This window comes from Microcaecilia unicolor, chromosome 1 (assembly GCF_901765095.1).
Source record: "Microcaecilia unicolor chromosome 1, aMicUni1.1, whole genome shotgun sequence".
Lineage (NCBI taxonomy): Eukaryota > Metazoa > Chordata > Amphibia > Gymnophiona > Siphonopidae > Microcaecilia > Microcaecilia unicolor.
Genome location: NC_044031.1, coordinates 602,916,508 through 602,931,003, shown reverse-complemented (window position 1 = coordinate 602,931,003; position 14,496 = coordinate 602,916,508). Strand labels below are relative to the sequence as shown.

The window sequence follows — 14,496 nt, the reverse complement described above, 5'->3', positions numbered from 1 at the left end:
TTTCCCAGATTTCGATACTCGTTGACATCCGGGTCCACACAGTAGTCATGGCTACAGGGATGCAGCTGTCTCCCCTGAGTCCGTGTGAGCCAAAAGGCTCACCACAATCAAATGCTCTTTAACCTCAGGGGCAGACATAGCTGAATAGGTCTTGCCCCCCATGTTAAAAGCCAATCCAATTAGAAAAAGCCACTAGTAGCGGGCTTGTTTATCCCACAGTAGTTGAGTCCAGTCCCGGCATTCCTGGCGGTGGAGCAACATAGCTGGAGCCAAATCCTGCATGTGAAATGAGAAAAATAAAAAAAGAGGAGTTTAGAGTATATTATATATTGGATAAACTACCACATCTGTGTCCTTCCACTGTACCACTCCACCTTGCAACAGGCTGCCTGCAGCACTCGCTGCTTCTGTATATATTTGTTGAAGCAAAGAATAATATCCCAGGGCCGATTGCCCTGTGAGGTCCTTCAGTAACATGTGCCCTATCCAACACTGGGGGTGTTAAAGAGCAATAGCCCCTTCCTGGCGCAACGCCTGTCTAAAATAAGATTAGCCACTTCCATGCATCGAGACTCCGCAATCATCTCCGCAACCCTTACCCTTACACCTCCGGAGGCAAATGTTGCAGCGCGTCAAATGATTTTCGAGGTTCTCTATCTTAAGCGCCGCAGACTCAGACTGCTGCTTCAGTTGATCGACATGTTCACGCAATTGCACCAAGTCCTCTCCATGAGTCTCCGCTTTCCACATGATTTACAATATCCCCAACATCTTTTTTTCAAATCTTCTGAAGTTTCTTGCAGTTTAGATCTCACAGAAGTGAGATCTGATTTGAGTTCTTCAAGGAGAATAAGCTTGGTATCCTGTTGGACAGAGGAATTGTGTGGTCCTGCATCTTTGGTGACCATTTTAGCTTCATGGGCACCATTGCAGTAGCACTGGAATACATTTTAATATCTGGTGCTTCTGAGAAGTTTGTTACTTTCGAGGGAATGAGTTAGACAACTACCAGTGTGATAACCTTTGTCTGTTTGAAGGTGCATTAAATTCTCGCATGACATTTGAGAAATAGAGTATTTATTTCTCAAATATCATGCGAGAATTTAGTATTAGAAACTATCCATTTCAAAGACTCCTAAGGCAGGCCACTGCGGCTGAAACATGATTTGTGTTGAGTCTTTGGATATTTTAATTAAAATTGTATTTATTTATACAATATCATCTAGTCTGTTTCTCTATTGTCACCTTTGCTGTGTTTGTTGCTTCTGAGAAGACATTATCGATAGCCTGGTGGTAAAGCACACCACACCCTCGAATCTAGCAACTTAGGGCTCCAAGAGGAGCAAAAAACAAGACAGTTCGAGTGATGTCACCCTAGGAGCACCCCATGCCATTTTTATCGCTATCTTCTGAACTGCTTCAAGTCTTTTTTTATCCTTAGTGAGTTATGGTCTCCAAAACTGAATACACTACTGCAAGTGGGGCCTCACTGGAAATTAACACTTCTTCCCTTCTTCTGGTTATGCCTTTTTATGCAGTTCTGATCAAGTTTTCTTATTTGGAAGAATTAATCCATAGAAGTGCAGATGGATTATTGTTACAGTGAAGTCTCGCCAATTGTTCACTAACTTTCTTTTACCTCAATTGGCTACCATAATTAGACTCCAAGACTTGTTAGGAATATGATACATTCTTTAGATGGGGTGTCCAGGGCTTTCACATTTGAAGAGGAAACACACTCTCATTAATTTCTCCTTGATTTCTAAGTTCGTATGGGGTGTGGGGAGGGAAGACTCATTTCAAGGCCTTATGTTCAGTATACACTTTGTATGGTGCAGTCGCTTTCCATCCACCAAATGAAATTAGGTCCGGTCTAGGTTTTTGCTGTATATATATTATTTTTACTGGGTGATTGAAAATCCAATACTTATCTTCACAGCAAAAATTGAAAAAAGAAATATTTAGAAAAATATGGAAATCCTTTTTTCTTATGTGGAGACTCATTGTTTTAGCTTCCAATTCAGGAATTTTGCCTCTGCTTATGCCAGAAATCCTCCTCCGCTTCACTACTCCATTTTCACAGTTCAGAAGTTGGTCATCTGATCTGCAATATACTCTAAACTCCTCTTTTTTTTTTATTTTTCTCATTTCACATGCAGGATTTTTCTTCTCTGGCCTGCAAGGCATGTCATTGCATCTCCATGCTTCACACGCTGCCTCAAGCCTCATTCTTAGGATTCTTTGAACCCAAGGGGGAACATCTTTCACAGGCTTCTGGAGCCTTTAGGTAAATGGACTATGACCCCATTCAGGCTTCAATTTAGCTTCTTCAGTCCTGTTGACACTTGGCTAACAGGACCTTAACCTTGTTGTCCAGTCACTCTAACCTTTTGTGCTCAGGCAGGTTTTCCGAACTAGTATGTTCTCTTTGAAGCTGTTGGGATTTCTTCCCCCTAGGCCTCCTGCCATATAAGAAGGAATGATTCTCTTTTACTTTCACTCCAATTGTTTTTGCATCAAGGACCCAAACAGTCAAAATCTGGAGCTCAGGGTTGGTTTAAACGCACAACGTGTCTCTGAATAAGCAGAAAAGAGACAGTGTTTCCTCCAAAATTAAGCATTTTTAAAATGATCTTCACTGACATCATTACATCTCCATATGTCCTCCTATGATCATTCCCTTTGTAGACTCTATTTATCTATCTATCTCCACATTATTGTTACTTCTACCAGGGCTAGTGTTGCCATGTAGCACATAATCTTTTTTTTATTTTATTTTAATACAGTTAATGCATTAATTACTGGCACATTTAGTGACCCTGCAGGAGAAAAGCCTGGATATATAACAGATTATCTGTTTGTCATCTAAGTAACTGTACAACTGTGAATCACTTTGGGAGTAATTATAAAGGTGTGGTAAAAATGGAGCATTTAGCATACAATAAGTTACCACAATAGTGAATACCCTCAGGTTAGTATCTTCTGTGGAATATGTCTAACACTGCTTGTGTGCAATCTTGTAAGCAGTTGTAATTTTACTATCTAGGCAGCATCGGGCCACTAAGCCGTGGGCGATGCTTCTGGGCACCTCTTAAAGGGGCCAGCCATAGAGGCATGATGGTCCCTCCTGATACCCTCCCCAAATCAGGACACCCCCGCCTCCCGCACTCAGCAGCCCCACAAATTTGTTCCCCACCCAGAAGCCCCCCTATTGAATCTTCCCTCCTGGAATTCTCCCTTTCCCCTCAGTTGAAGCTATCTACCTGGAAACCCAACCCCAAATTAAAGTTCCCCGCCCAGAAAGCGTTCTTTCTCAGTTAATTTCAGCAACTGTCTGAAGTACAATAGTGATGATAACTCCAAAAGAGGTGATCTATTGGCTGTAAGCAGTGCAGCAATTACATAGTAACATAGTAGATGATGGCAGATAAAGACCTATATGGTCCATCCAGTCTGCCCAAGATGGCAAACTCATAGCATAAAGTGTGATTGCATCTTTAGTATTGTAATGTTCTTCAATACAGGACTTGCAAGTTATATTATAATTTTCTTGGATATTCATGAAAATGATCTTTTTCTTTTTTTTAATTTCCTAAATCACAGGTTATCATACCTCAGTATTTGGTGTGTCTAGTGACTGTCTGCTGGAAAACCTTCCGGGTCTGAAGACCAATGGTTCCACAGTTGAGGTTATTCCTGCTTTGCCAAGACTGCAGATCAGTACCTCTCTGCCAAGGTAAGAAGTAAATCCAGTCCAAACAAACTAGCTTCATTTCATATACAGTACTTAAGGGGCTCTGCATATTTTTCTAGTACTGTTTCTAGTTGGTCAAGGCTAATGATATCAGACTCCTGTTTCCCATGCAAGTCTATCTGAAGCAAGCAGTGCCCTTTTACTTTGAAGGGAAACAGTGGAACATGATGCATAGAATGCTTTCAAACCCGTGTGTGTGTGTGTGTGATTGCACGCATCTGCATTGTCTCTGATTTGGATGGGAGAGTGGTGGTGGGGTAGTTTATTTATTTATTTGTCATTTAATATCCCACATTATCCCAGACTGGCTCATTCAATGTGGCATACATTTGATTAATAAAACTGTATGATATAGAAAGAGAAATAACTTTATAGATAACATGTAGAGTAACTTGCAGAATAAAGGGGAAAGGGAACTGAGACTTGATATACCGCCTTTCTGAGGTTTTTGCAACTACATTCAAAACGGTTTACATATATTCAGGTACTTATTTTGTACGAGGGGCAATGGAGAGTTAAGTGACTTGCCCAGAGTCATAAGGAGCTGCAGTGGGAATCGAGCTCAGTTCCCCAGGATCAAAGTCCACTGCACTAACCACTAGGCTACTCCTCCACAGTCTGTGAAACATATAGAGTTCATTTTGCCTGTTATCCTTATACCAACAGCAAAATTGCATTATTGCTTACTTTCCAGTAGTTGAAATTTTCTGAAAAGGAAGGCTTTTTAATATTTTATGGAAACTCATATAGTTGTTCTCACATTTGTTTTAGAAGGGAATTTCACCACTTGGTACCCTGTTATGTAAACCCAGTAATAAGAACCAATTTATTAACTACTTTCTTGCAGCTGGGGAAGTGAAGAAATAAGTAGTCTCTGTCCCCAGGACTGAATTAGGAAGAGGAAGCTCAACTTAACGCTGCATGTACTGTGGGGCCATATCATATATTTGAAAGATAAATACACATAGTTTAAAAGCAACTCTGGCTCTTATTCGGAGAGAGTTGTACTGCTGTGTTCTGAGCTGTTTGTAGCTTTCTTACATCCCACATAAGCAGCATTGCAATAATTGATCTGTGATAATACTAAAGATAGCATTAGGGTTCGGAAGAGGCTCAAAAGTTAGATGTTGGTCAATAGCCATACCTAATATCTTCAATTGTTCTTCATACAGTTTTGAGACTGTGATGATTTTAGAAACAAAGGTACCGTATTTTTCGGACTATAAGACGCACTTTTTTCCCCCAAAATTTGGGAGGAAAATGGGGGGTGCGTCTTATAGTCCGAAGGTAGAGATTTCCCTCCCGCCCGCCCTCCCCCCGAGTTCGGGATCGCCCTCCCCCCGGCCCTGTCACCACTTCTCCCTACTCACGTCACACAATGTTCCCTGGTGGTCTAGTGACGTCGGGGCAGGAAAGAGCCCCCTCTTTCCTGCCCAGCGCGCTGCTCTCCGTCCTCCTGTATGCAGCCTGACGGTCTCTACGAGATTCAAAATGGCCGGCGAGACTTCAATTCTCGGCGGCCATTTTGAATCTCGCCGAGACCGTCAGGCAGAATACAGGAGGACGGAGAGCAGCGCGCTGGGCAGGAAAGAGGGGGCTCTTTCCTGCCCCGACATCACTAGACCACCAGGGAACATCGCGTGACGTGAGTAGGGAGAAGTGGTGACAGGGCCGGGGGAGGGCGATCCCGAACTTGGACAAGACGCACCGGAGCACCTAGGTTTTAGAGGAGGGAAAAAGGAAAAAATTTTGGTCCGGTGCGTCTTATAGTCCGAAAAATACGGTAATACATGAAAAATTCCGATCCCAATCCAACTTTGTGGGGTCTAGTCTAAACTAAAAGAGACAGTGTAAAAGATTGAGAGTTGAAGCTTGTCTCAGAAGCTGAGGATGAATGGTCAATAATACACATGCATTTGATCCAACATGATACTGTGATATAAAAGTTCCTAGGCAAAATTAACCATCTGGCAAAGAAATAATATTTGGAAATTGAGTGTCTCAGAAGGAATGGAGAAAACTAACCTAGAATATTTTTTGGAAAAAATGTTTAAGGTGCTATTTCCACCACCAGGATGTCTACTGGACCTCATTACTAAAAAGGCACACTGGGTTCCCAGTCAGAAATCAGGCCTGTATAGCAGACCATTCTCCATTCTAGCCAAAGTACTAGACTTTAAAAACATGTAGCTTCTTTTGCTTGCAGCATGTAAGATAGGGGGCTAAAATACAAAGATCAGCCAATTTGGATGTATCAGAATGTTAGTGTAGAATGTGAAAATGTGATTGCATTCCCATGAGATAGCATTAGCAATGCACTTGCAAATTGGATGGGCAGTTGCATATTTTTTACAGAGGTAAAGCTAATTCAGAAAATTCTCAAGTTCTGCTTCCTGGATGACCTGTCATTTTCTTCTAAGGCATGGGACATTGCTGAACAACACTGGGAGGTGGCATGAGATAAATCTTCATTAAAGCACATAACTTCTGTTTACCCTTTTCATGTTAAATATGAAAAGGGATCTGCAAAAGTTAGAAAAATGATCAAACCTTTAGCATTTAATATTTAATGCAAAGAACTGCAAAGTAATGCATTTGGGGAGTAGAAACCGAAGGTGTTACAAGAAATTATTTATTTTGGGGAAAAATAGCTCTAGAGCAACTCGCCACTTCTTATAATTTAAGAGCAGGTGCTGTATTTATATTGATTTCTCCACCAATCACCAAAGGTGATAATTGCAATAAATTAAATAAATTAAGTATACTCAGAACACAAAGAGACCGTATTTTTAGCTTCAAAAAGATTGATTTAATATACAATTGCACACGAGAGGTAGGTTTTAAGAGATCTTTACAGGTAATCTGTGCATAAAATAGAACAAAGTAGCCGGTAGGTTAACTTACAAGTCCTTGTTACAAGCATGCTGTGGTCCAGCTGATTGATGAGCACATGTTTCAGGAGCAAGGCATCAGCAGACCCCAAAGAGAGCAGCAGGTCCCAAGAGGAGGCAGGTTCCAAGAGGAGGAGGCAAGTTTTAAGAGGAGGCAGGTCCGAAGAGGAGGCAGGTTCCAAGAGGACGAGCTGGGCTGTTTCCAGGCCTTTTATAATGTTAGCAGAGAAGCATGGTGTGTGCATGTCTTGGATATTTTGCAAGGCATTATGGTTAATGTAGTCTGTTCACATGACCACATTATAAGTCCTTCCTTTCTGCACATGTCTGAAAGCTGATGGGAGGGGCAGGTATACCTTTGACAAGCAAATGTCCTGTTTATGGTCTCCCCTCTGAAGTCTTTGTCTTCAATGGGCTCTTCACACCTTTCCCACCTGTCTATCTCTTTGCATCCTCTGGTTAGGTCCAATCTTTGTTGTGTTGATCAGAGGAATAGAGTCAATTTAAAACTTTAAAGCAGTCTTAAGTCTTTTGTTTAAGGAATGAGAAAAGGCAAGGTGAGGCCCCAAAGGGAGAGGGAAGAGGGCTTTTGGAATGAGACTATTTTCTCTGCTGCAGTGTCAGATATATATTTTTAAAAGATACACAAATATATTGGTGTATATATAATCCAGCAAATATGCTACATATTTCAGTAATAAACTGATACCATTACATTCCCTCTCTTGGCTCCGAGTGAAAATAAATTTTTAATATATTGGAATGAGGAGCCATAAAATGAACTATAAAAGCTAAAATTAAAAAAAAAACTCTACCCTAGTACAGTAGCATAATTTCAAAAAGAACAATAGCAAAGATACTGAACTGTTTACATGGGCATGTGTATTGGGAGAGGTGAATCTTTTAATAATGGACATTGAACAGACTGGACCGTGCAGGTATTTTCCTGCCGTCATTTACTATGTCACATCACTATGAATCTTGGAATATGTCCTTAGCTGGAATATGACTGTTATAAGCAAAAAGACTCATCATTATTACTTTTGTTTACTCATGACTTACATTTAGGTAGCTAGGATTAAGTTCTCTGTGGTCAGTTTCATTAGGCTTCCGTTCAGTCAGGTGGCAGAGTATGGCTTTGCTCTGGTTTAAAATAGGATTGCAAGTACACTTTATATGACTTCAGCCACACAAGCGTCATTTTGCTCTATTTCCAGAGACCACCTCTGTTTGTGTCACCTGCTCAGGGGCATAGGCTGCTCCCAAGTTTGTGCCACAGGATATCTTACCCAGTATGCTAGCCAGATCAATAGCATGAGAGTGCACAATTGACCAATTTACCACCACAATGGGGTGGAACAATCTATTCAGTCATATTTTCAGCATTTGACATTCCAAGGAAAAATATTCAATGAATGTTTCCTAACACTGTGAATGTTTCCCTATATTTTCTATTTCAGAGGCTAACTGAGGTATTCACACCAGTGATAAAAGGCTAATACATAAGCAAGAGTGTAAATGTGGAGCTATTATACTACTGTTTCATTAGAAACAAGAAAGACATATGTATGCAATTATAATAATTTACTATTACACACAAAATAATTATTCCTATCAATCCTATGCAATAATATCTACTTAATCATTGACCAAATAAACAAAAACAGAGTCATGGTATAGTGCCATGAACTACCTTTCAGAGAGAAACTTTTTATTTTTCAGAGAGAAACCTTTTATGGGTAATGAGTGTGGTAAAAGGTTACCATATTTATCTGCTTTAGCAGTGTTTAATGTTGCACTTTAATAGACAATACTCATGTGTTTAATGTTGTAAAGAATTTAGAAAAGATATGTTAATTGTGCTTTGCACACAGCCAATATTTCATTCCAGAGAGAGCATTTTGCACGTACTGGCTGTAATGTAGAATAAACTAAAAAGGTCAGAAACATTCCCTGTACTGATTGTACCTGATAGATCATGTAAAGAGAAACCTTTGCTCATAATTTCAAATATACACATGTGAATATATAACCTTAGATATCAATTGGTAGCCATAGCTTCAATAATAGTGAACATGGTTTTCTTTTCTATAGCTCGCCTGCCAGTGAAAATGGTCTCTTTTTTTTTTTTCTTGGACAATGTGAACTAATGGAGGGACTGTTAGTAGGGAGGGTCTATTAATGTCTGCTTATAGTTTCTTGTGTACCCCATAACATAAAACAAACATGTAACATGGAGACCACATAACAAACAAACAAAGAACTCTATTAGGCCTTTAGGTCTCCGATCGTCCATTCCAGATCCAGGATTGAGCTTAACCTGCAAATAAAGCACAAGAACACAAAAGCAACGTACGCGGCATCCATCTTGGATTTGCCAAAGCATTTTCATTCATTTAGAACTAAGCAACAATTAGCAAAATTAATAAAGCACAAAAGCAATATCTGTGGCATCCATCTTGGATTACCACAGCAGTTTCATTTACTATCTCATAAGTAGAACAGCATAGATCTATTCATTTAAAAATGTAGAAGAGGCATAGATCTATTTTAAAATGTAGAACAGGTATCTGAGATAGCCATATATATATATATTAATTACTAGCACCATAAAAATATTAATCTCGTACGTAGAACTCGAACTCTGAAAAAGACAGAAAGACACTTTCACATTAATTTTAGCAGGTCACATGGCTGGTTCTGGTGTGGGATCCCTCTCTTGTTCACAGTTCCTTCCCATAATCTTAGACCATTGTATGCGAGCAGCGTGCAGTGCAGACAGGCTTTATTTTCTTAAGCTTTAGTTTCTTTTCTATAAAAATAAGCATATCTTGTCAATTCACATTAAAGCACAATATTAAGTTTCAGCTCCAGCGGGAGTTACCTATTATAAGGAGGCATTTTTAAAACTTCTTACCCAGTATTTTAGTTTCAACTCCAGTGGGAGTCACTCATCAGAAAAAAAAAGACATTTCTGAAATCCTTAAACAATATTATCTAGGTACATCTATTTCTCAAACATACTATAGTCACAATAGAAGCTACATCTTTAAATCTTACTTATTGCAGAGAGACATTATTAAATCTTAAACATTCAAAAGAACAATAGAAGCTACATTTTTAATTCAAAGAACAGTAGAAGCTACATTTTAAATCAAAAGAACAATAAAAGCTACATTTTAAATTAAAAGAACAATAGAAGCTACATTTTATTTTCTTATCAGTGTTACAAAAGGTTCATAAGCAAAAACTTTTTCTATTTTCCGGTCCAGCCTATTTTAAAAATTGCACCTGGATTTCCCTGCCATCTGCAGAGTGGGTCATGCTGTGGAGAAGTCCAGTCCAGGCTGGATGCGTCTCCTCATGTTTCTAGGAATTAATCTGCAGGAAGGGCTGACAGAATGTCAGTTTCTGGTCCAGCAGGACCTGCGGTTATAAGTTTCTGTTTATCTGGCGGCAAATTTCTCTTTTTATTGTTAGCTATCTGCAATATCTGCAAGGCTACATGAGAGTTTAAAATGTCACATGCTTGCTGGCGGTTTTCAGTAGCTACATACTGAGGAGCTGATTTCTTTATTAGAGGTTCCCTTCTATGGGAGCTTAGATCAGAATGCAGCCCAGGTGGTGACTGAATCATGGCTGAATCATGAGCATTTAAATTAGACTGCAGAACAGGTTGTGCATATATGTGCTGAGGTTTTGGATGCTGTGAGGGGGCCTGGGAACTAGTGGTTCTAGTTGAACCTCCTGCTACGGGTGTGGACTGTGATACTGTTACCACAGCTGAAACAGGCATGGCTGTAGCTGTATTTGGGTCTGGAGGGGCACATGGGAGATCCGTAATGGCTGAAACCTGCAAGCGAGAATCCTGTAGCTTTTGTTTTAAGGTTTGTATCTCCCTGTGACAATGTGCATGCTCTTCACCTAGAGTGGGAGTCTGCAGTGATAACTCTCTGACTAAATGCTTCAAGTCTGGGACCTGGCTGGCTTGTATTTCTAAGGCTGAAATTTGGGTCTGCATCTGATTTTCTTGGGCTACCTGCTGTTGGACTTGCTGTTTAAGAGAATCTACTTGATAACTTAAGCAACTAGTCATTGTGATTAAGAACTCATTTTCATTCTCTATCTGCATACATTCTCTCTCTTTGGCTAGTAATTTCTCATTCAATTCTGCATGTTCCCTTAAGGCTTTCTTATATATGGTCCACATTAACCAAGTGCATGCAGAAATTCTCTTGCTCCCTTCCTTAATTGAATATAAATCACATTTTGTTTCAGTTACATTATGGGTCCAAGGATTAGGGCCAGAGGATTCTACGCATTGCTTAGGCAAAGTGGGGTTATCTATGTCCTCCTCAAAAGAAACTGCAAAATTGTTTTTTATTTTATGCCAGATCATGCCTAAAGATTTGATTATGAAATACATAATGTGCATGAGTGCATAAGTACCTAAATAAGACCAAACATCCATCCAGCACAGCATTCTGAATACCTGAAAACCTTATCAATTTATCAATCGGAAATTTAATTAATGAAACCTGATACTCAGTTCTCTATAAAGCAGCAAAATACAAAAATATAATTTACCTATTTACCTCATTCTACTAGCACAGAATACCTGCCCACGTTCTCCACAAATTAATATGTTACAAGAAATTATTTATTTTGGGGAAAACTAGCTCTAGAGCAACTCGCCACTGCTTATAATTTAAGAGCAGGTGCTGTATTTATATTGATTTCTCCACCAATCACCAAAGGTGATAATTGCAATAAATTAAATAAATTAAGTATACTCAGAACAAAAAGAGACTGTATTTTTAGCTTCAAAAAGATTGATTTAATATACAATTGCACACGAGAGGTAGGTTTTAAGAGATCTTTACAGGTAATCTGTGCATAAAATAGAACAAAGTAGCCGGTAGGTTAACTTACAAGTCCTTGTTACAAGCATGCTGTGGTCCAGCTGATTGATGAGCACATGTTTCAGGAGCAAGGCATCAGCAGACCCCAAAGAGAGCAGCAGGTCCCAAGAGGAGGCAGGTCCGAAGAGGAGGCAGGTTCCAAGAGGACGAGCTGGGCTGTTTCCAGGCCTTTTATAATGTTAGCAGAGAAGCATGGTGTGTGCATGTCTTGGATATTTTGCAAGGCATTATGGTTAATGTAGTCTGTTCACATGACCACATTATAAGTCCTTCCTTTCTGCACATGTCTGAAAGCTGATGGGAGGGGCAGGTATACCTTTGACAAGCAAATGTCCTGTTTATGGTCTCCCCTCTGAAGTCTTTGTCTTCAATGGGCTCTTCACACCTTTCCCACCTGTCTGTCTCTTTGCATCCTCTGGTTAGGTCCAATCTTTGTTGTGTTGATCAGAGGAATAGAGTCAATTTAAAACTTTAAAGCAGTCTTAAGTCTTTTGTTTAAGGAATGAGAAAAGGCAAGGTGAGGCCCCAAAGGGAGAGGGAAGAGGGCTTTTGGAATGAGACTATTTTCTCTGCTGCAGTGTCAGATATATATTTTTAAAAGATACACAAATATATTGGTGTATATATAATCCAGTAAATATGCTACATATTTCAGTAATAAACTGATACCATTACAAAGGGAGCCATATGTCCTAGGAGGTGAGAGGCTGATCGGCACAGACGAGGAGAGAGACCTTGGGGTGATGGTGTCTGAGGATCATAAAGTGAAAAAAACAGTGTGACAAATTGGTGGCTGTGGCCAGAAGGATGCTAGGCTGCATCAAGGGAGGAGTAATCAGCAGCAGAAAGGAGATGTTGAAGCCCCTGTACAAATCGCTGGTGAGGCCCCACCTTGAGTATTGTGTTCAGTGTTGAAAGCCGTATCTTGCTAAGGATGTAAAAAGACTAGAAGCGGCCTAGAGGAAGGTGACAAAAATGATATTGGGTTTGCGCCAAAAGACATATGAGAAGAGATTGGAAGACCTGAATATGTAAAGCCTAGAGTAAAGAAGTGACAGGGGAGATAGGATACATGACATTTAAATACTTGAACGGTATTAGTATAGGAACAAATCTCTTCCAGCGAAGGGGAAATGGTAAAACTAGAGGACATGAACTGCGGTTGTGGGGTGGTAGACTAAGGAGTAATGTCAGGAAATTCTTTTTCCACGGAGAAAGTGATTGATGTCTGCAATGTCCTCCTGAGGGAGGTGGTAGAGACAAAAGCAGTGATGGAATTCAGAAAGGTGTGGGGTGAACACAGAGGAAATCTGTTTAGAAAACAGATGGTATAAAACAAAAATTAAAAGTTTAGGAGAAGCTAGAAAGGGCTTCAATGGCAACTTCAGTAGCTGGAACCGAGGAATGTACTGGGCAGACTTTTATAGTCTGGGTCCTGCAAATGATAAGACTTATTGAGATAGGCTGGAGTGGGCTTTGACAGCAACTCCAGTAGGTGGTACATAAGGATAATCGGGCAGACTTCTAAGGTCTATGTCCCAGAATCACCAAAGAATGACTCGTGATATATAATATCACATTCATTGTTGATTTAATCATGAGTTGGTAATGTGTGACAGTTGGGCAGATTGGATAGACTGTTCAGGTCTTCATTTGCCATCACTTACTGTGTTACTGACATTGAGAGAAAGCTGGCTAAGTTTGGATGCTGGAATGTCTCATGAATGTACTGAGTGGAGCTAGATGATGTTGGACACTGGTTATATGAAGCCAACACCCACAGAAGGTGATCTCTCCACTCCTGTGAAATGAAAGCCAAAACACACAGACAGTGGATCCAAAAGAGTCCTCTCACAAGTGGTGTCTTCTTAAACAAGGTCTTTATTTCAAATCAATAAAAGCAAACCCGACACGAATCGTGTTTCGGCTGTAAAGGCCACTGTCTGTGTGTTTTGGACACTGGTTATATTACATGTTCTCCTTCAGGAGGTTTGGGGATTAGAGTGCAAGAGCTCTTTCTATCTTTTTCTTCTTTGTTGTTTTTCAGGTGACTAACGATTTGGCTTAGAAGCCAAAATAACACTTTTAGTTAAATTTCTCTTTGAGGGGTCTAAAGTGGCTGAATGGTCTGGTCTGGGAAAAAGTTCACAGTGACAAAAAAATATAATCCCTTTTTATACACCAGTTTGAAGGGCTTAAAGATGCAACTGTCTGAGATTAGAGGGAAGCCACGGGTGGCATGATACTATGTTTGGATGTAGATGGTATCTGCCCCACCCCCCTACCTCTGGAGGAGGTACAGCAACAGCAGCCTTTGAATGGGAGGGAAGTTATGTTTTGAGTAGGGGGAAAGTTTACTTTAAAGATGTCCTGGGGTTTTTTTCCTCCCTTTTTTGGGGAAGAAATAGATTGACTATGTGTAAGATACAGAATGTGGAGAGAAGTGTCCATTTAAGGTTAATCTGTTAGAGAAGATTCTTTAAGGTTGAATGGATGAGAATAATGGGGGATGATAAGATTTAATCTAATTACTTCTAATGTGAGAGGGTTACGAGCCACTGCCAAAAAAGCAAAGTGAAAGCACACAAATTTAGGTGCAGAAGAGCAGGTGTTGATGTGTGCTGACATTTCTGTTTTTGTCTGGACATGCACAAAAGAGCTGTTTCTTACCACAACACCTGTGTGTGCTTATGCCAGGCGTATTCCTCCCCTCACTTTTGATTTAATAGCACAGTTGAACCACACATATTTATATACAGCTTTTGTGTTGCTGTTGGATTTTCATAAACTTCACATTGCATGGTCTACTGCACATTTATATAACCAGAAATGTGTATGAACTGTGCCCTTTTATTAGCCACGACTCCTCTAGGCAAAATGTAAAAATGAGTATTAGCTGTGGCTTATATGTGTGAAAATACGATATATC

The 14,496-nt window shown here is 40.0% G+C and overlaps 1 protein-coding gene across 3 annotated transcripts in view; it reads left to right on the top strand.

The window, feature by feature from the left end:
• The window catches only part of TRAPPC9 (trafficking protein particle complex 9), a 1,491,395-nt gene that overhangs the window by 263,343 nt on the left and 1,213,556 nt on the right, over positions 1-14,496 (top strand). For all 3 annotated transcript variants that reach the window (XM_030219557.1, XM_030219566.1, XM_030219550.1), the window contains one exon: positions 3,604-3,736. In XM_030219557.1, the coding sequence (XP_030075417.1) occupies positions 3,604-3,736 (133 nt within the window). The remainder of the gene's footprint in view (positions 1-3,603; positions 3,737-14,496) is intronic.